We start from the raw sequence: 24162 nt of genomic DNA on the forward strand, positions 1-24162 counted from the left end.
AGCGTGAGGGCAGGCAGGGACAGGAACGGGGCAGGGAGCAGATGACAGCACAGGGGAGGAAACGCTGAGCGAGCACTGAGTGACTGCAGGGGGGGCAGGAAGGGAGGAGCGGGCAGGGAAGGGCTCACAGTTAGATACTTGTCCCTCTCGGTCCCCGCGGCCTCCGAGCAGCGCGGCCATGGCCGAGGGCCAGAAACGACGGGGCTTCAAGAAATTCAGTAAGTGGCCACGGGACAGGGTGGGTGGGCAACGGGGTGCTCACCTGGGTAGGAGGACGTGTGAGAGTTAGTGAGGGTGTGCTCACACACTCCCCGGGTCATCCCATCCAGGGATGGGGTCATCCCGTCCAGGGATGGAATCATCCCATCCAGGGATGTTTGGAGCTGTGACAGGCTCTGCTCTCGTTAGGAAACTCTTTGGGGTGAGGGGCTTTGGAGGTTTCCATCCACAGGGCTGGGTGGCTGGATCAGGAGCTGGGTGCTGGGACTGGGACCACTCTGCTGCAGCCCAGCCCAGTGCTGGATGCTGGGATGTGACCAGAGGGATGCACAGCAGGGTTTGGGGGTCCTCACTCCTTACATCACACCCTTCAGGGTTCATGGCTTGGGTACAAGCTGGTGCTGGGGGCTTGGGGGGGCTAGGACCCTCACCCCAGGGTGCCCCTGCAGCACAGGGATGGGGGTGACACAGAGGAGCCAGGCAGGGAGCCTGGGAATGGATTCCCACTGGCTCTACAGGGAGGAAGTGCTCGATACCCACCGGGAGCGAGCTCTGCACTTTCTCACAGACCTCAGCTTTCCCCCGGAGCCCCGGGGGAGGCTGCAGTGGCCTTCACCCCATTCCCAGCGCTGGGCTGTGCTCTCTTGCATTCCTGCCGCGGGGCTGGCGCCAGAGGGGGGCCAGTCCCTCCACTCCCCCGGGACCCCTCCACTGCCCACGGCCCCATCCCAGATGGGATTTTCCTTTGTGGTGGAGTGCTGGGGAAATGGGGAAAATCCCCAGTGCTGCTTTTCCCACCTTTCAGCAGCCCCAGGAGCAGCAGGTAGCAGAAGATGTCTGGACTCCAAGGGGATGTAGCACAAAGTATTTTTGCCTCTAACTGCACTCAGGCGGTGAGGTTTCTGCCTCGCAGAGGGGCTTTTGGGATGCAGCCCCTCCACCCTGCCCAGCTGCAGGGATGCCCCGCAGAGCCCAGGGGTGGCGAATGGAGGTGGGAATCCAAGGGCTGAGCAGCCTGGACACCCGGGTCCTTGCTCAGCCCACCTCTGCAATGTGTCGCTTCCTTCCCCGCAAATCCGCCGTGCTTCGCAGAGCCCCAGGGCAACATCAACATTGCAAAACCCCCTGCGGCACCCACAGCCAGCAGGGAAGCACTGCTCAGCAGCACTGCAGCCACAGGCCCGCTCACCCCAGCACTGACACCGGCCCCAGCCCCGGCGCCTTCCAAGGCTGCGCTGCAGCGACGCTCAGAGCTGAGCTGGGGCTGAGGTGTGAAATGCAAAGCCGCCCTCCGGAGTTATAAATACTTCTCTGGCGAACATGTTCGTGCTCAGCACTTGCAGGTGGCAGCTGGAGCTGGCGAGGGGCCGGGCGAGGAAGTGGGGAGGTTATCTCCCGCCCGCAGCAGCGCCCCTGGCTGGCTCTGCTCCACCAGAGACATGCACGTGTGGGCAGGTCATGTCATCCAGGACCCCCGTTCCCTGGGGAGATGCCGTGTGTCCCATTCTCGCATCCTGCAGGGCTGCCCCGAGGCTGCGGGGATGGGCACAGCCCTGCCCAGAGTCCCCTGCAGGAAGTAGGCAGGCAGAAATAATTTCTAGAGTTGCCTGCTCACCAGGGTTGGGTGTTTCCTCCGCCCCTCAGCTGTGGTGGGAAGGTGCAGCTGCTAGATTGGCCAGGCACAGGAGACTTCTGCTCCCCGAGGGACCAGGGCAGAGTTCCCAGGGACCCAACAGAGATGCCTCAAACAGCGTCATATACACCACAGAGCACAGGGATGTCATGGCAAGCTGGGCCTGCAGATGTGGGTGTAACACAAGGCTGCATAGTGCCCCATGCCCGCCCCAACACAGGACCAGGGGCTCTGGGACCCCCCCCATCACCACACCGTGCCAGCCGTAACCCCACACTCATCGTTCCTTTCTCCTTGCCAGAGTTTTTCAAGTTGAAAGGCTTTGGGAGCCTGAGCAGCATCCCCCGCTCCTTCACCTTCCGTCGTGTCTCTGTGGACCCCAGCTCTCCCGAGAGTCTCAGACCACATCTCCCACCTTCCCACGGCTTCCTGGGAGAGCCCTTTGACAGCACCCAGGATGATCTCAACACCGTGCCCAAGAGCCCTGGCCCCTACGCCCAGTCCTCAAACATGTACTCCCACATGGGCACCATGCCCAGGGTGAATCTGGGCAGGGCAGGGAAGAGCCTGGGCAAAGACAAGAGTAGCCAGAACTGCTGGGAGAAAGGGACTCCCACCAACAAAACCCCCCAGACAGCCCTGCTCCCCAGCCTCAAGTGCCCTGAGATGTCAGGAACCCCTGACCCTGGCACAGACTCACCCTCGGCTGCTGGAGAAGCAGAGCAGGAGGAGGAAAAAGCTGAACCTGGGGACACCCTGGAGGCAGCAATGGCCAGGACAGACCAGGAGCCTGTGGGAAATGTCTCCTGCCCTAGGACAGAGGCACCGAGCTCCAGCCTGGCTCCAAACCCCAGCCAAACCACAAGCCCTGACACAGCAGCTGGAGCAGAGACCACTGATGGGGATCTGCCGGAAAAGGGACAAGAGCATCCTGACAAGATCTCTCCAGACAGGTATATAGCCCTTGAGGTTTGCTCTGCCTTCTGCTAAGACCCCCTTTTGCCCCTCCAGGGCAAGAGGAGGGGGCTGGGACAAACCAGGGTCACTGCAATGTCCCGCCGTGCCCCCCGTGCCAGCGGGATGCACCTGGCCGGTGGGATGGCACAGCTGGAGCATGGTCAGGTCAGCGGCTCCATGGGAACGAGGTTTCCTGTGGGATTTCTGCTCTCTCCTGTTTCCGGACGGGGTGGAAACATCTCGCAGCCCCGCTCTGCCCCGGCATCTCTTTGTCCTGCGGCGGCTGCGTTCCAGCACCAGGATGTGCTGCTGCGGAGAGCTCACACCGGCACTGTTACAGCCTCCTCCGCCTCTCACTCTCCTCTTTTCCACCCCCTCTGTCCTCTCCCCCTCTGCAGAGCAGCGCTGCCTCTCCCAAGGCACAGGGGCAAATCCTCAAACCAGACACTCCGTCCCCATTTCATCAGTAAACCCCCGCTCTGGGCACAAATCCCCCACTCCAGACACAATCTCCCCCTCCGGGGGAATTTGGAGGTTCAGCCCTCTGAGATGACGGATGGATTTTTTGGAGCGTTTTGACCGCAGAATCAGCCAGAGGGATTTTTATCCCCCAGCCCCATGGCTTCTCTGGGCATAAGGGACCAAATGCGACCCCAGCCCAGCAGGGTGTGCGGGACTGGGGACACAGGCAAAGGCGACTCCAAATTTCTCCCGAAAACATTTCTCGCCCTTTCCCTGGCCTGAGTCTCCTCTCTCTGCACTCAAGTGGCCCCTGATGTCCCTGTTTCCCCTGCACCGCCCCGGGGCCGGGGGCTCCTTTTCCTGACACTGCCGGGTGGTCCCGGCAGCGGGGCGAGGAGGAGAAATTCGGCGGTGGGAGCCGGGCTGTGCCGACCACACATTCCTGCCGGCCGAAGGGTGGGCCGGAGGAGGGCTGGGACGGGAAGGAGGAGGGTCCGCCACCGCCTTGCGCGCCCCGAGTCCCGGCGCTCAGTGCGAGGCGGGAGAGCGCGGGAGAGCTTCTCCCCGTCCCGGAGCTTGCTGCATCCCGCAGGGCCGATGACAGCGCTGGGCAGGAGGTTTCCCACCCTGGGACAGGCCAGGTAAGGGGTCCTGGGCCCCCGGCCGCCCCTCGCACCGCGGCACAGCGGAGGGGATGGGAAGGGAGAGGCTGGGAAAGGGCTTTGCCTGGGGCGGGCACAAAACTTGGAGGCAGACGCCGGAGCCGAGCCGCTGCTCGGGTGCCGAGGCCCCCAGCCCTGGTGGTGTTTTCCTCAGGGAAAGAGCTGCTCAAACCACAGCAGACGCGGTGCCAGGGGCTGCGGCCAGGGGCTCGGAGGTTTGGGGGGCTGCTGGCGCTGCCGCATCCTTCGGTGAGCACAGAGCCCCAGCAGTGGCAGAGGGTCCCCAAGGAGGGTGCAGAGGGCTCACCCAGACCCTCTGTCTCCCAGAAATTACTTAGATCCCAAGCCAGTGTGGCTGGGAGCCAAGCAGCAGTGGGATATGGGTGGGTCACGTGGGTGTCCTGAATCCGGGGAATGGGTTCCCAAAAATTGGGGGCCAGATGCATTTTTGCATCGTGTGGAGCTCCCCTGATGATGGGTGTAGCCTTGCTGCCTGCCAGGGAAACTGAGGCACGCGGGTGACCAGAGCAGGTCTCGGCATCAGGACTATTTGTGCCCCTCCACGCTCTAACCCAGAGCCCCTGCCACAGCCCCAGGCTCGGGGAGCAGCCGTGTGCGGAGCCACCCAAGGCCAGGCCCTGCTGTGGGGCGGGCGGGAGGAAGCGGGACCGGGATAATGCTGCGCCCCAGCCCTTCCTCCTGTGCCGGCACATCCCTGGGGTTGGGGACAGTCTGTTCCTGCCAGGCCATGGCAGCAGCCTGTTCCCTGGGGGGGACAAACATGGCCCTGGGGCACATTTCCACCTGCCCCCCCGCAGTATTTCTGGTAAGGACAGTCCCCAAAAGAGGGTGGGCTGAGGATGCTCCTGCGCACGGGGGCTTTCCCAGAATCTGGCCTGTGAGCGGGGAAATGGTGTTGCTGTGGGACAGGGAGTGGCACGCAGCCTGTGGAGCTGCTCAGGGCAAGGCGGTGGCTGTGACTCCAGCAGAGACACGCTGACTAACGGGAGGTGACCGCTGGCAGGTCCCAGGGCGGACGTGACTCGGTTTCCCTGTGCACGCGGCCGTGCGTGAGGCACGGAAACGCTGCTTCCCGCAGGCACTGCCCCACACTCCCTGCACACCCCTCCAGCCAGCCAAAACCCCGCTGGAGGCAGCTCTGCTGAGGGGGAAACTGAGGCACGAGGTGCCCAGATTTGGTTCCCCTGGGGTACAGCCTGCATCGGTGTCCCAAGGAAAGCAGAGCCTAGGCTTCAGACCAGGGCTGGACTCACTGATCCTCCTGGACTGTTCCCTGCAGCCATCCTGGAGCTTGGCACATCTGTGAGTCGTGGTGATGCCTTTCGAGTCCAAAGGGAGCAGCCACCCCAGCAGCCCCCCGCTCCCCAACACCATTGCTGCAGCTCTGGGTCTCAGCAGCTCAGTCACGGCCGCACTCCAAAGGCAGCCCAGGAATTTCTCCCAGGCTCTCGTCTGCCCCCAAAAATGCCGTTTCCTCCAGGAATGTGCAGAACCAGGGGGGCTGCGGTCCCAGCTGCCGCCCTTCCCCGGCACAGGGGCCTCTCCTGCCCGGGCTCTCGCAGCGTCTCCCAGCTGCTCCCATGCTCCCGACTTCCTGCCCAGAGGCCCCCGTCCTCCTGCCGGTTTTTCTCACGGCTCTCGCAGCACCAGGCAGCTCTGCAGCCTGTGAAGGGCAAACAGGCTGGAGAGGCAACTCCGGGGTGGGCAGGCAGCCCACAGCTGCCCAGGGGAGTCTGCATCCATCCCCAAATGCTCTGCTATTTTCTTCGCCTCCAAAAAAGTATGGGCTTGATTTCCAGCCCCTTTTTCCCCCCTCCCAAGCTGGACACCAGGGGATGTGGTCGGCAGTGTGGGCTTGGAGAATCACAGAATCACTAAGGTTGGAAAATACCACTAAGACTGAGTCCAGAAGTCAACCCAGCCCTGCTGTGTTCACCACTAAAGCATGCCCTTAAATGCCGTGCGTGAGGCACTGGAGATGCTGCTTCCCGCAGGCACTGCCTGACACTCCCTGCAAACCCCTCTGGCAGCCCTGCCAGCCAAAACCTCTCTGGAGGCAGCTCTACAGAGGGGGAAACTGAGGCACGAGGTGCCCACCCACATTTTTTAAAGATTTCCAAAAGTTCCAGAAGTGGGAATTGTCTTCTGGATGGTTGGACACTACAAGGGGCTGATGTAGACTCTGTCACAACCCACTGTAATGCCGTGGGGGATGGCCAGTGGAAAATGTCTGGCAGTGGTTGCCTCTGCTATCCCTGCTTCCCTTTGAGGAGGCCACCAGGCACCACCTTCCACCTGAAGAGAGCCCACAGAGGAGGAATTTGGCTCCCCAGGGCTGCCACCAGTGCGGGTCTCAGGGAGAAGTTGTGTGCAAACCCTCGGCAGTTTCCTGTATGTGTCTGACGTATGTGTCCCTTCCTGGCAGGGAAGGGACATCCCATCTCTGTGATGACCTTGGATTTGGTTATTCCTTAGTTGCAGCTGCCTGTCCTGGTGTGGCAGCCTGCCATCCCCAGGCCCCTGCTGCTGCCTTGTGCTCGGGCAAGCAACCTTGGCAAGCAGCAGGATGTCCATACTGAAGCTTGGCACTGGGGAGGCAACAGGTTCTGCATTCTGGTTAAAGACATCTGGATTTTTGTATTGTATTCTGAAAGGTGAGACCTCAAGACAGCACATCCCACCTCAGGCTGTTACAGCCTCTCTCCTTTTGAACTCTCTGTTGTTCCCCTGGGACTCTTCCATATGGACACTTATCTGAACCTATGAAAAGCAGTCCCAGCCAGGACATCACAGTTCAGGCCTAGCTTTGGTGGGAGTTTAAATTCTGTAGGGTGGCACAAAGCCATAAAGTCAAAAATGCTTGTGTGTCCCAACAGCTGCCTACTGGGAATGCAGCTCTGCCAGGGAGCAGGACACAGGGCCCCCACCTGGACATGCATCCCCCAGCACTGTGACCTGCAGGGACCCCGGCCTGGCTGCTGGGTCTCCCTGGTTCAGCTCACACGGTCCCAAGCCGATTTGGGGTGAGATCCTCTAAAAAGGCTTCATTCTCCCCTGATCGCATTAGGGAGGATAAACCCTGTGCTGAGAGTGGGCACAGAGCAAGCAGGAGCAGTGCTGGGGCCCTGGGAACCTCTCCCAAAACCATGGCCACGCTCTTGGCACCGTGACAAGACAAGGGGCACAGACCCCAGCTCCCCCAGCTGTGCCACCACTACCTTCCACTTGAAAGTCACAACTTACTGCCCTTTACTTATGTATTTTTATTGTTCTTCTTCCTTTTAGTCACCCTGATGGCCTGGAGTCTGGCAGTGAATACGTGAAGGTAAGACACAAAGTGTGATCACATCCTGTCCCAGCTGGTGCCAGGGTGGAGAGGGGATGGTGGCCCTGGAACTGCCCAGATCTTACAGCAGCCAGCTGCTCAGTTCTGCACCCCTCCTTCCATCTGGGCTCTCTCTTTGGCCCTGGACAATATTTCTGGCAAGGCCAGGGAAGACAGAGGAGACACAAACCCTACGTGGTCGCCCCAGTGCTGTTCCCACAGGAGCTGCTTGCATTTCATGTTCCCAGATACTTGTGAACGCCCACAGACGCAGCCTCCTCCCTCCGCCCCCACGTAAAGAAACGGAAGGGTTTGAGCCACTTTCGTGGCTGTCACATGAAAGTTGGTGTAAATCTCTCCAAATCTTTTGCTTATCCTCCAGCAAACTATTAACATTCCTGAGGACTCTTCATGTCTGGCCAGAAATTCATTAGCGAGGCGCCTGGCTCTGGAGGAGAGCTGCCCCTTTGCAGGAGGCTGCTGGCACGATGGGGTGCTGGGCAGGCACAGAGGAGCAGTGCCAGGGGTGCTGTGGAGTTTGGGCACAGAGCACTGAAACCCACTGAAGTGACAGGGTGGTCACTGCCATGGCATGGCCTTTGGGGTGTTTGTTTAAGGAGAGTTGGAGCTTCCTGAGTCCAGTTGCCCAGTGGGGATCTAATCTAGCCTGCCACTGGGCAGATGGGGTTCTTGAGAAGTGACTTGAGGTGCCCAGCTTGGGTGGTCTAATTAGCACAGGGCCCTTCACCTTCATTTTTTGGACTTGGGGCTCCTGATGGTTGCTGTAGGCAGACACGGAAATGTGGGAACCCCCTGTGGCAGCACCAACTGGCAAGCTTGGGAGAGAGCTGGCTGGACCCTGAGCTCATCTGCTGCTTCCAACAGGGGTCACCTCCCTGTACACCCATCCCTGGGGCTAATGAGGACCCCACATGTCGAGTCTGGCAACTGGCAGCCTCTGGGCAGTGGGGTCAGATGAGGTTTTTGTTGTGTAGCAGAGCGATCCCGCGGGTGGGATGCTCTCCTCTGTGCCCTTAAGCCATGTGGGACTGGCAGACTGGGAGCTCACAGGGCTGGAAGTGGGACATGTGCCAGGACAACAAAGCTCTGACTGGGCGTATTGGGTCTGGCTGTGATGTAGTTCATTTTCCCCTGCAAAGCCAATACACTGGCCTCTGCAGGGAAGGGCCCTGGTATGGGGACTCAGGATATGCAGAGAAACTCCTGCTCACACAGGCAAGTCCTGTGAGGGCAAGGAGGAGCAGAATAGTTGGGGGTGTTTTGCCTGGCACTGTCAGTGTGTGCACCCAGAGATGACACATTTTACGGCTCATGATTTAATAGACTGAAACAATACAAGTGGGGAACAATGGATATGGCTCTGCCTTTGGGATCAGCCCAGGAGAATTGCCTACCATCCAGTCAGATCCCAGACCTGAACTATCTGGCCTTTATTTCTCATCCATCCCCGTGGTGTCCAGAAACAGCCCACGTGTTGTGATTTATACACCACTTCCCTTTGGTCAGAGAAGCAACTGATGGCTGCAGTGACAGCAGCTATTTTAGTCAAATCAGTAATTATCTGGAGTGTGAGTGACCGGGATGACAGGGACACTCCAGCTGATTGCAGGCGCTGTGCCTGGCTGGCACCCCGTGCAGCTGCAGGGTGCTCAGCACCCAGCAGTGTTCAGCCCCAGGTCCTGCAGGATTTAGGGTGGTCCTGCAGGATTTAGGGTGCTGTGCCTGTGTTTGGAGCAAGGGAGGATGGGGCTGGGATCTGCCACTGGTCAGAGTAGCTGGGAGGGAAACGAGCAGAGGGGAAAGACTGGTGAGGGGTGAGCAGAGGAAGGACAGGAAGAAAAGAGCCGGTGAAGGAGAGGGTCAGGAAGAGGGAGAGGATGTGTTGCAAAGCCCTCATGAGCAAAAGCTGACAGGCAGGTCTGTGTCCAGGTGTGCACCAAGGATCTGCCAAACATCAGCCCTTGAGCTTCAGCTGCAAAGCTGCAAAACGGCCAGGGCTGGTGCTCCTATCACCAAGCCTGGCCTGATTGGACGTACAACCAGGAGCTAGAGAGGGTTGGAAAGCCAGGATCAATAAGCACTTGGTAATTAATGTGCTTTAATAATAGCCTAAGGGCTGTTATTTCCAAGCTGCCTGGGGATCTGCATGCCCAGCTCTCTATTTCAACATCCCAGCCACCCCGGCTTTGGCCTTTGTGCAGGTGAAGGAGCTGCAGAAAGATGTTGCCCTTCAGGAGAGCAGCAAGCAGTAAAGCTGTCACATGTCCTGTGAGAGCTCAGTCAGGGATTTTCAGCTTCCCTGTGAGGAGGGGCAGCACAGTCACAGCTGGAGGACCCTGCAGCACCCCCTGAGGCTCCCACTCACTTGTTGGTGAAAGCCTCGGTAGGAAACCATGGGGAGAAGCCCCATCACAGGGGAGAAGCCCTAGCAGGAGGATGATTCACCATTGCATCTTTTTGGAGCAGCATGTCCCTGCAGTGCCATCTGCTCTGTCCCTCAGCCCCAGGCAGGAGGCGAGAGGAGAGTCCCTGCCCATGCTGGTGGGGCTGCAGGCAGCCATGGGACCCCTGGGACCTGCTGCCCCATGTTCCCTGCCCCCAGGCTGTGTGCTGGCACCAGTTCTCCCATGCCTCAGCCCTGTCCTGCTGTTCAGCCGTGCTGCTTTCCTGTCTCCTCTTTCCCCTGCAAAGCCAGGGGCAGAGTGAGAGCCCGGCCAGCGCCTCTGAACCCTTTGTTCTGCGCAGAAGGGCTGCTTGCTCAAGCAGGGACCTGTATCTCATCAGCCTCGGATGCTGTCTCCTTGCCTGGTAATGTGAGGGGCTCGTTTGAATTAATTAGCAGGAAGGCTGCAGGGTTCTGTGGTCGGTGGCAGCAGGAATGCCTCTCCGAGGTCACAGCGTCGCCTGGGAGGCGTGGGGCTCCTTGGGGCAGGACACGCTTTGCAGATGGGAGGGTGAAGCCCCCAGTTACTGAAGCACAGCCAAATCCAGGCCGTGCAGTGCAGGACAGATGTGGAGGAAGAACAGCAAGGTGCAGGTCCCTGTCACTGCCAGGGCTGAGGGAGCCCTTGCCTGTCTCCAGCACAGCTGCCGGCAGTGGGTTCAGGCAGGGGTTTGGGGGATTTATTCAAGAGTCAGGGCTGGAGCAATGCTTTGAGTCATCAGTGCTGCCTTGCACATCCCATACGTGATACTGTGGCCTTAATTAAACCGAAGCAGAGCCTTAATTAAACACAAGTCAGAGACAGCCTACACAGGAAACAGGCAGCTGGCTCCCCGCCATGTGAGGTGGGCACTGGTGTATCTCCCAGAAAGGTATCACCATGTGGGGGTGAAGGAAGACAGGATGGGCAATAGGGGACAAGGCTGCCCTTGACCCACAGGCATCACTGGGGAGAGCAGGCAGATTTGGGATGGGGAGAAAAGGGGTGCTGGGTCTCCTCAGGGTGTCTGATCCCCTCAGAGGAGCCAGTTTCGCTCAGAGCACCGGCAGCCAGGGGTGCTGGTTCCCCTCAGGGGTGTCTGTTCCCCTCTGAGGAGCTGAGTCACCTCAGAGGAACCAGTTCCACTCAGGACACGGATCACCGGGGTGCCGGTTCCTTCAGGAATGCCCGATGCCTTCAGAGGTGCCGGTTCTCTTCAAGGCACTGGCAGCAGCGGTGCCCGATGCCCTGAGGGATGCTGCTTCCCTCTGCAACATGGGATTGCCGGTTCCCTTCAGGGGCGCCTTATCCCCTCAGGGATGCCTGCTCCCTTTGCGACATGGGAGCGCCGGTTCCTCTCGGAGGAGCCGGCTCCCAGTTCCCCTCAGAGCACAGGCAGGCGGGGTGCCCGGTCCCCTCAGGGATGCTGGCTCCCTTTGTGGCACGGCAGCGTGGGTTCCCCTCGGAGGAGCAGGCTCCCGGCTCCCCCGCAGGGCGCACACAGCCGGGGTACCGCTTCCCCGGGGTGCCGCTTCCTCGGTTCCCGGAGCCGGGGCGGCCCCCAGGGGCGGGCCGGGGCGGAGCCGCCGCACCGTGCCCGCCCCTCGCAGCCGACAAGGGATGAGGTAATCGGGGAAGCGGCTGAAATTGAAGCCCGGCGGCGGCGGAGGCAGCGGCGGTGCAGCCCGGGCCGGGGCAGCCCCCGCCGGGCGCGCCGCGCCATGACGGAGCGGTGCAGCCTGTGGAGCGCCCTGTCCGCGGCCGCATGCTGCTTCTACCGCGGCTCCTTCATGCAGGTGCAGGTGAGCGGGGGCGGCGGTGGGACCGCACCGGCTGCCCTGACTCGGCGCGGGGCCCCCGTGGTGCCGCCGGGCAGCCGCACGCGTGGGGAAGGCGGCGGGGGCAGTGGGAGGGGAAGCGTGCGGGGGACCCCCGGCCACGCACCCGCCGGGGGATGTTTCGACCCTCGGGAGAGCGGGGGAGCCTCCCCGGGGAGCCCTGCGGTGCCCCCGCTCACGGGAAGCTGCTGCGGGCAGCGCTCAGCGAGGCGGCGGCGAGCGCGGGGTGAGCCGAGCAGCGGGTCCGGGGCAGAGCTCGCCCCCCTGCAGCCGGGACCGTACAGCCGAAGCCACAGACCCAGACCAGCGCTTTGACAGGCAGAAAAGTCTCTGCAGGGAGCCCTCCCTGCAGCAGACCTCATGAAGGGGAGCGTTTAGCATCCCCAAAAGGTGGCATGTGCCCGGAGCATCACTGAGCACAGGAGGGAGATCGAGCCCAGATGAACAACTCAGCTTTTTGGCCCGGGTCTCCATCTCTGTGCTGCACTGCACAGGTCTGACTGGTGGGAGAAAGCTGGGATCCATCTGTCACCTGTCCTGTGGTGGTTCCAGCACTGCCACTGTCTGGGCACACGTCTAGGCATCCTATTTTTGGACTCTGGCATTCGCACAAGGGGTGCACGGTGTTGGGAATTGATTCCCTCATTTACTGAGTTTGAGAGCAAAGGTGTTTAGGACCACAGGAGCCAAACAGGCTCTGGTCTGAAGCACGAGCTGTAGTATACTGCAAGTTAGAAGGGAGCCGGCAGCCAAGAGAGCTGGCAGTCTTATTCAGTACTCCTGCTGAGCGAGGTAGGTGCTGAGCTTTAGAGATTATTCTGGGTAAGACGGAGCCCAGAAGCAGCATTTCAAGTCTTGTCATGATTGCGGCTGATCTCAGTGCAAAGCCAGGGATTTTGATTGCTGGTGGGGGTGAAGAGGGAAAAGCAGCAGAGCTTTTTCCACTTGTCCAAAGGCCACTGAGCAACACGGGGACATGCCCTTGGGCTGCACATTGCAGGGGGTGAGCGGGTGCTTTCAGCCAGCTGCTGCCAGAACAAGGGAAGGACAGGTGAGCATCTGGCTCTCGTGTGGGGATGTGAGAAGGGATGAAGGGCACTCCATCCCAACCCCAGAAAGAGTTAAAAGTGAAGCCCTAAGTGCTCACCTGGCTCTGCCAGATCTTTCACCATCTATTTGTGTCCAAGCGTGCCCAGCAAACACACACTGAAGTCCCCATGAATGACTGGAGCACTTCCAGCTGACAGCCGCATCCCTGCTCACCGCCAATGGCGGTGCACCCAGCCTGGGAAGCACTGACATCATTTCTGGCCAATAGCAGCTCCGAAAAGGGATGCAGCAGCAGCCGCTGCCGCCGTCTTGGAGTGAGATAAGTAAAATATAGATGGATGGAAATGTGTGTATACACACACACCATCACTGCATTGGAGACCTGCTCCCCCGGGGTAGCGGTAGCAGCACACTCCACCACCCCCCCTAACAACCTGGGTGCTTGTCCACCTTAGAGCACCCAGGTGTTCCTGGCCATCAACCCCAGCTGCACCCCACCCCTGCCAGCAAGATAGAATTGCTCCAGAGCTGCCACAAAGGAGCATGGGCTAGGGGAGAGGAGACCATGAGGGTAGCCAAGACTAGTCCTAGGAAGGGCTTTGAACTCCAGAACAAAGATCTTGAGCCAAGATCTGCCTTCAGTGGGAAGTAATGGAGATGTGACATAACCAAGAGATGCCTTCAGTCGCCTATGGGGTGGGCAGATAGGCTGATGCCTTCTCAGAGGCCATTTAGGTTTCTAGACTAATTGCTAGAGAGAACAGAGGAACAAGAATTTTCTTTTCCATATGGATATCAAGATCAGCAGGACAGACTGGCTCACAGCAGGACATGCAAACTGAGAGCAAGCCCATTACAACCTGGGGATTGTTTGTGGTGGGATTTTCTCATGGCCACACAGGGTGGAGTAACCATTTTTGGGTGGTGCCTGGACTGGTGAGTGCAGCAGTCCTGCATCAGGCAGGCAGAATGGTTCTTGGGTTTGCCGTGATGCTCAGCAAGGATGTTTGCTCCAAAACACCTCACTGGAGTAGCCCATTGCCAGGTGTGGAGGAAGCAGAGAAGACCCCTCATGCAAGTCTGTGGCTTCCCCAGACACCTATTCCCAATGGCTTGCTGCTCCATTTCCACACAGTTCTGCTTCCCAGGCCTCAGAGCTGCTCCAGCAGCCAGAGCAGGGATGGAGAACTCCAGAAGGAGCTGGGATTTCCCTAGCCAGGGTCCCAGCACAGGGTAGGCAGCATGAGCAGGAGGGAGAACAGATGTGCTTGGTGCCTTGGGGTTAGTCAGATGTTATCAGCAGGGTGGGGTGTGAGTACACCTTGCTCTCCAAGCTGACTTCATCCTCATCTGCAACTCCTCCAGGTTGGGAGGGAAGAGCAAGAAAGCAGAATGGAAATCACTCTAGTTTCATAAGATTACCTCTGCAAGGATAGAAAGCCAAATGCCAGCGTTTGAAGCTCTCCTTAGAGCAGGCAGAGTGACACACCACAGGCATCATCACCCTCTATCCCTGCAGCTCTTGCCCTTCCACTACCAGTTCCAGTCCTTGCCACTCAGCTGGGAAGCACGTCCTCCATCAAGAAAGCAGCACAGAGAGTCAGGGAAGCAGGCAGGGCTGGAGAGCCTCAGGAATTGCCTTCTCATGGCAGCTTCCTCATTGCATGGCTGCTCCAGAGGATTCCCCAGCCCCAGGACTGTGAAACAGCCCATCGGGGCACTCTCCTTCTCCAGCCAAGGCAGCTTGGCTGCTGGTTGGGATTCCTCCAGCAAAGCTTGGCATCATCTCTGGCAGATTTTGAGCTGGTTTATCTGGTGTGGCTGGTTTGGAGAACCGCTCTAATCCCCATTTCTTCCTGCTCAGCTGGAAGATGCCTTGGGGTTCTTCATGCTGGAGCCCAGCACCATGCACTCCAGCCAGATGCTAATGGGAGTCCAGGCTTTTCCCCACACCCAACCCGCTAGTGTGCAGGACCTCACACGGGGCCGGGCACCGTCAGACGTTCCCTTGGCACGGCCGGGAGCGCCGAGCGCCGCCGTTGCAGCGCGGCGCGCAGACATCCGCTCACGCCCTGCTGACAGCGCCCGGCTGGCAGCGCCGCCTCGCCAGGCCGTGCCATGCCAGGCCCTGCCAGCGCCCCGGCACCCGGCCAGCTGGCAGCTGCCAGCCGGGCTCCTCCGGGACACGCTCCCGACGGAGCGGGGGAAGCTCCAGCGCTGCTGGAGAGCTCGGGAGGGAACAGCCCTGCACAGCACAGGGGTCATGGAGAGCCCAGTTCCACACAGAATGGGGAGCAGACAGGTGATTTGGGCAGCATGTTGGTGTGGTGTCAGAGACTCACAATAAGGACTGGTCTCAGTTACGTCACACCAAGGAAAAGCGTTCCCCGTGATCAGTGTCATGCTGTCTCCCCAGCCATCATAGCCTGACAGTCACTCCAAGCAGTGGCTTCTTGGTGGCCATGCAAATCAAGTGGTGTCTCGCTGCTCAAGCAAGGAGCTGAAGGGACAGGGCCCTCCACATGGCTGCAGAAGGTAGCTTCTGACACCCTCTGCTCACAACTAGGCTCCCTCCCCCATCTGCAAGATGCAAAATCTTCCTTGCCTCTCCCAAACCTCCTGTTCTCTCCTCCTAGCTTAGCTCATGGCTCTTGGCATGGATGCCAGCCAGCTGCTGCCCAAATCTGGGCTTGGAGACACCGGGCACTGCTCAGCTGGGCTCGTGTTTTTGTTGCCCTGCACATTTGCATGGGGAGGATTTGGAGGAAACCCAGATGTACAATGCTGAGCAGAACAGGCACTAATCCCTGCTCCAGGGGTGGTGGGGGGAGAGCTGTAATCCAAACTGCTCCCAGCTCAGCTCTGATGGCTTTCACCTGCACAAACAGCAGAGGTTCCTGGGGGGTCCCTTGATGCCCCAGAGTTTGGGGGAACCGTGTCACAGAGAGGGTGCTGCAGTCAAGGGTCCCCCACCACCCCTCGGCCAAGCCAGGTCTGCTCCGTGGCAATGGATTTGTCGCCATGGAAACGGCTTCTGCTCGGCCTGGGCCCCCCAGGAGGCAGCCGGACCCCTGCAGCATCCGCCGGCTACCATTTATTTTTAATCGGGCTCAGCAGCACCGGGTGGCTTTGTCTCCAGGAGGGCCCAGGGCAGCAGCAAGTGCTCAGCTCCCTGCAGCCCTTGGTCAGGGGGGACAATCCACACATCCCTGCAGCTCCAGTCAACAGGACCCTCTCACAGGGCGAATAAACATGGTTGATTGAGCAAGTCAGAGTTCAATCCATGCTGTTTTCATAGGCTGCTTCCACTCTCCCACCACTTTTGACTTGACAGGAGTTGGGAAGGGAGGAACAAAGGCAGGTCCAGGCTGGTGAGGGCAAGCCCTGGAGAGCACAGTCCAGGGCACAGGCCCTTTGCCACTGCCTCCTGCCATCTCCCCAGGCTGGAGCAGGGTCCCCAGGACAGGATCTCTGCCTGGATTGGCAAATGAATGCAGCTACCAGGGGGGATGGAACAGCACCTCTGGGGAAGGAGAGGTTTGGGGTCAGGGTCCTGCTGAGGGACTCTGTGGGGTCCCACAAGAGCTGTGGGTAAAGGCAGAAGAGCAGCTCAGTTCTCTACACTTTCCCTTGCTCACAACCAGTAGAGGAGCAGAGGGGATCAATGCAGGACACAGAGCATGAGGCACTGGGCAAAGAGGTCAGCTCCAAGGCAAGTCCCTGAGGTGCTGGCGTGGGGCTGCAGCCCCCTGTGCTCTGGGGAGCCAGCTGCCACACAAGGCCAGCCGTGAGTGCCAGCCTGCTCCTCTGGCAGTGCCAGAGCAGTGTCAGCAGGGCTTCAAGCCCATGCCTGTCCTGTGAGACAATAGCAGAATCCTGCCCCAACAGGCACCGGGGAGCTGGGCCAGCCCCCGCTGCCTCCTTACACCTGGCACTGCCACCGGAGGGGACACAGGCCACCAGCCACCCTTGCTCCTGGGAGCAGAGGAACAGGGCACCCCAGCAGCCCCATCCAGGCTTCTTAGTCCATGGCAGTGGCACACATATCCCCCTCTCAGGACACCACACATCTGGGATGTGGAGGGAACCCAGGAGTGTTGGCTCCCAGGCCCTGCTCCATCACGCAGCTGTGTTGGTACCACAGCAGGATCACCTCAAAGCCACTGTGTCAAACAGAACTGGCCTCCTGTGAAGCACACAGGAACCCCAAACCTGTGCTCACATCCCCAAACATCCCCTGGCTCCACCATGCCAGCAGCTGCACTCTGGGAATACTGGCCCAGCAGCAGGCAAGGAGGGAGGCAGGCAGGCTCCAGCCAACAGACACATGAAGCCATCATCCCTTATCTCTCCAGGGGAAAGGAGGGGGCAGATTGCATCCTCCAGGCTCAGGTGCACCAGTGCTGGTGAAAGCTAATTTCTAAAAGCTAATTTCAATGCAGAAGGTTCCCTTTACATTTGTCATTACTAGTTATGCTGTCATCAGGCTAAACACAGCGAGTTAACCCTTTGAAAGAAGAACTGTAGTAGATATTTAAAGGAGGAGCAATAATGCAGGTTTCCTCCTGGAAGAGTGCTTCTCAGGGCAGTTCAGCCCCAGGGCAGTTCAGCCCCAGAGATGTTTAAGGGGTTTTCTCCTGCCCAGCCACGGGCAGCACACCAGGCACAGGGTGGCCAGGCATGATAGGGATGTGCCACCAGGAGCCCCTCCAAGTGCTCCTGGTGACAGGACTTGGCCATCAGCAGGTACATTACACATCCTTTGCCACAAGCAGTTACCCTCACACACAGCTGAGTTACCTGGCCTTTGGGGACAGTTGTGCTCCTGGCAGGTGCTACAGTCCCCACGTAGGGATCATGCCAGCCCTTTCCTCCCCAGTCCCTGCACTGCTGCACTGCCTGACACTCTCTCTTCTCCTGTACAGTTCTCCAAGGAGAAATACATCCTTGACTCATCACCAGAAAAGCTTCACAAGGAGCTGGAAGAGGAGCTGAAGCTGAGCAGCACCGACCTGCGCAGCCATGCTTGGTACCACGGCCGCATCCCCCGGGAGGTGAGATGGGGAAGGTGGGTGGCTCCGGGCACCCTTCACTTGGAATGTTGTGGGAGAGCACTCAGAGGCCACACAGAACCCCCAGTCCTCCTGGGAAACATCTGGTCAAAGGCTTCATTTAGCTCTGAGCTGTCTGATTTTGCCAACCCTCTTGTGGCTCAGAGCTGGGGGCAAGGGGAACAACCAGTGCCCCAAATAACACCCCAGCAGAGCATCCCCTCCTGCCCTGTGGTGCATCCAGCGTGGCTGTGGCTGAGCTGTGCCCTGTCCCCCTGACAGGTGTCTGAGAGCCTTGTGCAGAGGAATGGCGACTTCCTCATCCGTGACTCGCTCACCAGCCTGGGTGACTACGTGCTGACGTGCCGCTGGCGCAACGAGCCGCTGCACTTCAAGATCAACAAGGTGACAGTCAAGTCCAGCGACGGCCATACCCATGTCCAGTACCTCTTCGAGCAGGAGAGTTTTGATCACGTGCCTGCCCTTGTCCGCTTCTACGTGGGCAACCGCAAGGCCATCTCGGAGCAGAGCGGGGCCATCATCTACTGCCCCATCAACCGCACCTTCCCCCTGCGCTACCTGGAAGCCAGCTACGGGCTGGCCAACGGCAAGCATGGGGGACCCCACAGCCCCTCCACCCAGAAAGGGGGGCACATCAAGAGGAGGAGCATCACCATGACAGACGGTCTGACCGCAGACAAGATCACCAGGGCTGAGGGGTGCCCAACCAGGTGAGCATGTAGTGTCATCCCAGCTCAGCTGAGCAGAGGATCAGCCTCAGCAATGAGGCAGGGCATGCTCAGTCAGTGCTCTCTGGGTGTAGAGCAGAGGTTGGGGATCAGGGATGGAAAGGAGAGACCAGCAGAGGCATGGGGGGAAGAACCAGTACTCAGCTGGAACTGGGTTTTTCTCCCAGGCTGGCTGCCAGCCATGCTGAGCTACCACAGCAGACACCCAGCAAGCAGACATGACTTTAGCATCTCAGGCCAGAAGCCAGAGAGTGTTTTACAATCACCCAGTCCAGGATTACCAGCATGTCAGGGCTTGTTAGAGCCATGGAGCTGAGCTTTCCCAGGCAAACATGAGAGGAGAGTCACTCCCAGACACCAAGACAGCATTTGTTGTTTGGTTTTGAATGGCCCTTTTAGTTGCAGAGCCCTTTCCATTCAGCATTTGCAAGGAGTTACCAAGCAGAGTTGAAAGCCTAATGGGCAGGAGGAGACTGATGGGTCTGTGCTGATGGAGTCTGCACAGACCCTGGATCACAGCCTTCACAAAGCTGAGCTGTTCACATTAACCTTGGCCAGCTGGGCTTCTCCAGAGGTGGAGGAGGAGACTTCCTTTGTATGGCTCAGTTTTGGCAGTCCCAGGCTGCCCAGAGCCCTGCAGGGAAGGCAGGGCCACACACATATCCTCACATGCAGCAGCCAAGGGCAGACCCATCTAGCCCTGCCTCCAGCAGGACACAGCCTGTTGTTAAGCCAAGCTGCTTTCTCACCACCCTGACCTTCTGAGCCCAAGGGCAGGGTGAGAATGTACCAGCAGAAAACAGGCAACCAACTGTTATGGCTGGGAAAAAGAAAACACTCAGACTTCCAGAAGAGCATATGTGTTTCCAGAAGAGCCCAGATCCTTCAGTCTTTCCTCATCACTCACATTTTCCTCTAATCCATTATCACCACCACTGCTGTCCCATTCTCTTCCTGCTGCTGAGGCACAGTGCTCAACACCAAACACATCACAGCAGCCTAGCCCTCACCCACAGCAGGGAGGGCAGTGAATTACCTGCCATGACTCCTTGCAGCCCTCCCTGCACTCAGCATGTTTTGCAGCACCATTGACACACAGTGTTTGTGTCAGGCCACCACTTGCTGCCCCACCAGCCCAAGACCTCATTGCTTGTTATGTAACTTCCCAAATCCCATTTCCAGGTGCTTTCCAGCTCTCCTAAGCTCTGGGTCAGAGCAACCTAACTAGCCCAACACAGCTCCCAGGTAGAAATAGCTTTAAGGGGACTAACCTGTGCCTTCTGTCCCCTCCCCAGCGTGTCCCTGCCCCACCACAGAGACATCATCCGCAACTGTGCTGTCAGCGTGGACCAAATCCAAGACCTGCACTCCCCCATGTCCCCCATCTCTGAGAACCCAGCATCACCTGCTTACAGCACAGGTAGGCATTGCCCCTTCATCCCTCTGGGGACAGCCTGGCTGTGGATCAGCCTGGACTTGGCACTGCTGTTATGCAGGGACCTGAGGAGGGGGACCATAGGAACAGGACCTCAGCCAGTCCTGGGCTGCATCATTGTGCAGCTGTCCTGGGATCAGGTGGTTCTGTTTTGGCAGAGGATTTTCCCTGAGCCCCACGTCCCTGGGCTGCTGCATCTGCGGTCCCTATGCGTGTGTGCATCTTCTGGCTTTGATAAGTGTCCCCTCCGCTCCCTACAGTCACACGGCTAAAGCCACATGCCTGCCAAGCATCTGGAATCACCCCAGCCTCCCCGGTCATACGAAGGTCCAGCGAACCCCAGCTGTGCCACGGGAACAACAGCAAACCTCTTCCAGACCCTGCCCACAGCTCCCATTCGACTCCCTGCCACGGGTACGCCCGTGCCTCCCCCTCTCCCTCCGTGAACAGCTACAGCGACCCGGACACGGGGCACTACTGCCAGCTGCACCCCACCTCGCCCATCAGCAGGGACCGGCCAGCCCACGACACCAAGCAGCTACCAACAAAGAGCTACGTGGAGAGGCTAAAGGTGGAGGAAGGACAGAGAGGGACTGTGGAGAACAGCTCTGGGGAAGCAGAGGCAGGGCAGAGGCTGAAAGCAGAGCTGGACTTCAAGGGTTTTGTGCCCCCCACCATGGAAACAACCTCCTCCTTCAACCCTGCTGCCTTCCAATCCCTGCTCATCCCCCTAGACAACAAACCTCTGGAGATGACTGTGCTAAAGAAGGTCAAAGAGCTGCTGGCAGAGGTGGACGTGAAGACACTGGCCAAACACATCACCAAAGTGGACTGCCTGGTACGGCCAGGGCCTGGAGGGAGGGATGGGTACTGCTGCCCTCCAGTCGATCTGGGCTGGCAGGGATCAGTGCATCCCTGAGCATCAGACAACCCCTGAGCTCTGGAGCATCCCTGCTGGGCTCTGCCTGGTGTATCAGCCAGGGCAGGCAGAGGCTGGGCTGGGGCAAGAGGCTGCCGAGGACACTTCAGCCTCTCCTCAATTAACAAAGCACTAATCAGCATTCACCTTCCTTGCCAGGTCGCCCGGATATTGGGTGTGACAGTGGAGATGCAGCAGCTCATGGGGGTGAGCTCTGGCATGGAGCTGCTCACCCTTCCCCACGGCCACCAGCTCCGCCTGGACCTGCTGGAACGGTACGGCACAGCACGGCCACAATGAGCCCTGCACGGCCTGGTCCAGCTCCCCTGGGTGTTCCCAGCCTGGCACAGGGTGGGGAGAGGAGGAGCCCTGTCTGAGCCCCCAGAGCATCCCCTCCCTGTGCTGACCCCGCTCTGTGTCTTGCCCCTTGGCAGGTTTCACACCATGTCCATCATGATCGCTGTGGACATCTTGGGCTGCACAGGCAGCACGGAGGAGCGGGCAGCCCTGCTCCACAAAACCATCCAGCTGGCTGCCGAGCTGAAGAGCACCATGGGGAACATGTTCAGTTTTGCAGCTGTAATGAGCGCCCTGGAAATGACACAGGTATGGGGACACTCCTTTAGTGCTCATGTCCTAGGCTCAGCCCCTTGCTCGAAATGCATCCCTCTCCCTGTGTCCTGCAGGCTCCAAGAATCATTGGGATGGGTGAAAGGGGAAAATGCCCCGGGTGGGAGGCATGGGGCCACATCCGCTGGGATGCAAGCAGGGAAGGGGAAGAGCCATCCCCTCCACGGAGCAGACAGCCTAGTCCCGCCAGGATCCAATTGTTTTTCGGTGGTTGGGCTCTTTGTTTTGTGCTGGGCTGTGTTCCTGGGAGGAAATGAATCTGCCCTCCAGTACAATACAAATCAGTCTCAAGGCTGTGGCAGCAGCGTCTCCGGGCCACACTGCTCCCTTTGGAAGATGAAAGGAGATTAAGATTCAATTTTAAATCGAGCCCAGCTGGGAAGTCTTGCTTCCTGCCTGCACAAAGGAGGTGGAATGGCTGCCCCCTCCCTGCATCTCATCTTCAAGGCCGATGCGACGGAGGGAGGTTGCTGTCCTGGGGCACGGGCAGGGGAAGAACTCCTGAGCCCTGCCTCAGTGCCAGAGCTGTGCCGTGTCTGGCCATGAGCACTGGTGGAGGAGGCTGGTTTTGGGAGCACCAGGCACTGTTGTGTGCAAGGCTGGGGACTGTGGCTCCAGGGTCGGGCTGTTCCCCCTGGTGCCTGGAAGCTGTGCTGCCCCAGCACCTTCTACCTGCCCCGTCTCCTTTCAGATCGCCCGGCTGGAGCAGACCTGGATGGTGCTGCGGCAGCGGCACACCGAGGGTGCAATCCTCTATGAGAAGAAGCTTAAGCCATTCCTGAAGAGCCTGAATGAAGGGAAAGGTAAGAGGAGCAACTCCCCTTGTCTCACTTGCTTTCTCCTTCCCACTTTTGTCTGGGCACAGCATCACTGTTTGAGAGCTCTGACCCTCTCCCAGCTAGTGCCAGACACCCTCTGGCTGCTGAACCACCCCAGCACTCAGCAGAGCCCGTCTGGCCTTGTTTGCCTCTTCCTTCCCTAGGAAACATTTCATAACTAAACAAAACCAGCTGAGCCAAACCGTTGTGCTCACATGGCAGTGAGTGCCAAACCAAGGGACAGGCCAGCCACTTGGAAAGATGAAAAGCCATGGGTCTCTAATGCCTGGTGCCCTGTGGTCTGCAAACCTGCTCCTCATTGCAGCCTGAGCGTGGCCATCAGCTTTCTCTTCCCCAGCAGAGCCAGAAACCCTGACTGGGAGGAGCTGGTGGTGGACAAGGCAATGGCCCCAGGCACAGGGATGGAATAGACACAGCAGCTGCTGTGTCCAGCTGAGCCTGGAAGCCTCTCCTGGGAGCATGGTGGCAGCCTGGCGTCACGGCAGCGTTTGGCCACACGAGCACTGCACAGGGAGATGGGGAGGGGGACGCAGGGCCACAGGGCCGTGAGGGGTCCTAAGAGTGCCTCTCTCCCCAGAAGGGCCACCGCTGACCAACACCACCTTTCCCCACATCATACCCCTGGTGACTCTCCTGGAGCGGCATGAGGCTCTCACGGAAAGCCCCGAGCCCTGGGAGGCCACGGACAGCGGCGTGGAGGTGGTCATGGCCCACCTGGAGGCAGCACGGATGGTGGCTCATCATGGGGGGCTCTACCACACCAATGCTGAGGTGAAGCTGCAGGGTAAGCACTAGGGACAGCAGAGCCCCTTTCCCTCTGCCACATTCCCAGCACCAGGATGGAGCATCCCACAGGTGCAGGGGGTGCCATCCCAGGGAACTGACTCTCCCTCTTGCAGGTTTCCAGGGCAAAGCGGAGCTGCTGGAAGTCTTCAGCACCGAGTTCCAGCTGCGACTGCTCTGGGGCAGCCGTGGGGCTGAGAGCAGCCAGGCTGAGCGCTACGAGAAGTTCGACAAGGTCCTCACTGCCCTGTCCCACAAGCTGGAGCCAGCAGTGCGTTTCAGCGAGCTGTGAACCCCCCCAGGCCCTCGGAGACCCCCAGCTCCCAGCCTGCATCCCACCACTGGCTGTGGGGCAAGGGAATGGACCAGGCACCCAGCATCAGGAGGAGGAGAGATGGCCCAGAAAGGCACAGGCACAGGTCGGCAATTTTGAGACAAAGAGGAGGAAAAGCAGCCACTTCAAATGTACCACCCACCTCTTCAGGACACAAGGCAGGGGTCCACACTGCTGCTCTGAAGAGTGGGGACCGTGTCTGGGCCAGCCAGCACTGGCCTCCACACCCACCCCTGCCGAGGTCTACATGGTGCCCCTCACCTCACCCTTTGGTTTTGTTTTTTTCCATCTCCATCTTGCCCACAGCTGCTGGATCCTGTGTGTAAATATGTTTTCACGATTACTTCTTGATGTACAGACTTGTGAAGGACAGTCCTTGTTGTAAATAATTAGGCTTATTCATTTTGTCATGTAAATACATGTACATATCTCATGGGTTTGGTTCTTACATACAATAAACTTTTATCCCGTTCCTCAAGGGGGACACCCTGTCCTCTGGGTGTCCTTTAAAGGAGCCCCCCTGGGGGAGCAGAGCATGGGAAGGGCTGATGGGAGGAATCACCATGCTGAACCTGGCCCCAGACCCCATGGTGGCCCAGTGACAGCCCTTCTGAGGAGGGCTGTGTGGTGTCCAAGAATGGTTCAGGTTGGAAGGGACCACAGTGGGTGGTCCCACCTGGTCCCACCTCCCTGTGGACTCCATGCCCTTTGTGGACAATCTGTTCCAGTGCATGGAAGTTTTTACTTGTGTTCAGGTGGAACTCCTGGGCATCTGTTTCTACCCATTGCCATATATATATATATATATATA

The 24162-nt window shown here is 59.1% G+C and overlaps 1 protein-coding gene across 3 annotated transcripts; it reads left to right on the forward strand.

Annotated features, from left to right (window-relative positions):
• The first annotated feature begins 163 nt into the window (after positions 1-163).
• Positions 164-23833, forward strand: SH2D3C (SH2 domain containing 3C). Of its 3 annotated transcripts, XM_041406913.1 has the most exons (12): positions 164-218; positions 2154-2805; positions 7240-7279; positions 17537-17665; positions 17945-18393; positions 19707-19831; positions 20107-20684; positions 20925-21040; positions 21200-21371; positions 22087-22198; positions 22812-23018; positions 23134-23833. In XM_041406913.1, exons 1-12 carry the CDS (start codon positions 179-181, stop codon positions 23307-23309), a joined length of 2796 nt encoding a protein of 931 aa, XP_041262847.1. In that variant the 5' UTR covers positions 164-178; the 3' UTR covers positions 23310-23833. The 3 variants fall into 3 exon arrangements, with proteins under 3 accessions (XP_041262847.1, XP_041262845.1, XP_041262846.1); XM_041406911.1 differs by lacking the exons at positions 164-218; positions 2154-2805 and adding an exon at positions 3791-3912; XM_041406912.1 differs by lacking the exons at positions 164-218; positions 2154-2805 and adding an exon at positions 3791-3912 and having other exon boundaries at positions 22815-23018.
• The last annotated feature ends 329 nt before the right edge of the window (positions 23834-24162 follow it).

Source organism: Onychostruthus taczanowskii, unplaced genomic scaffold, assembly GCF_017590055.1.
Source record: "Onychostruthus taczanowskii isolate IOZ18803 unplaced genomic scaffold, ASM1759005v1 scaffold25, whole genome shotgun sequence".
Lineage (NCBI taxonomy): Eukaryota > Metazoa > Chordata > Aves > Passeriformes > Passeridae > Onychostruthus > Onychostruthus taczanowskii.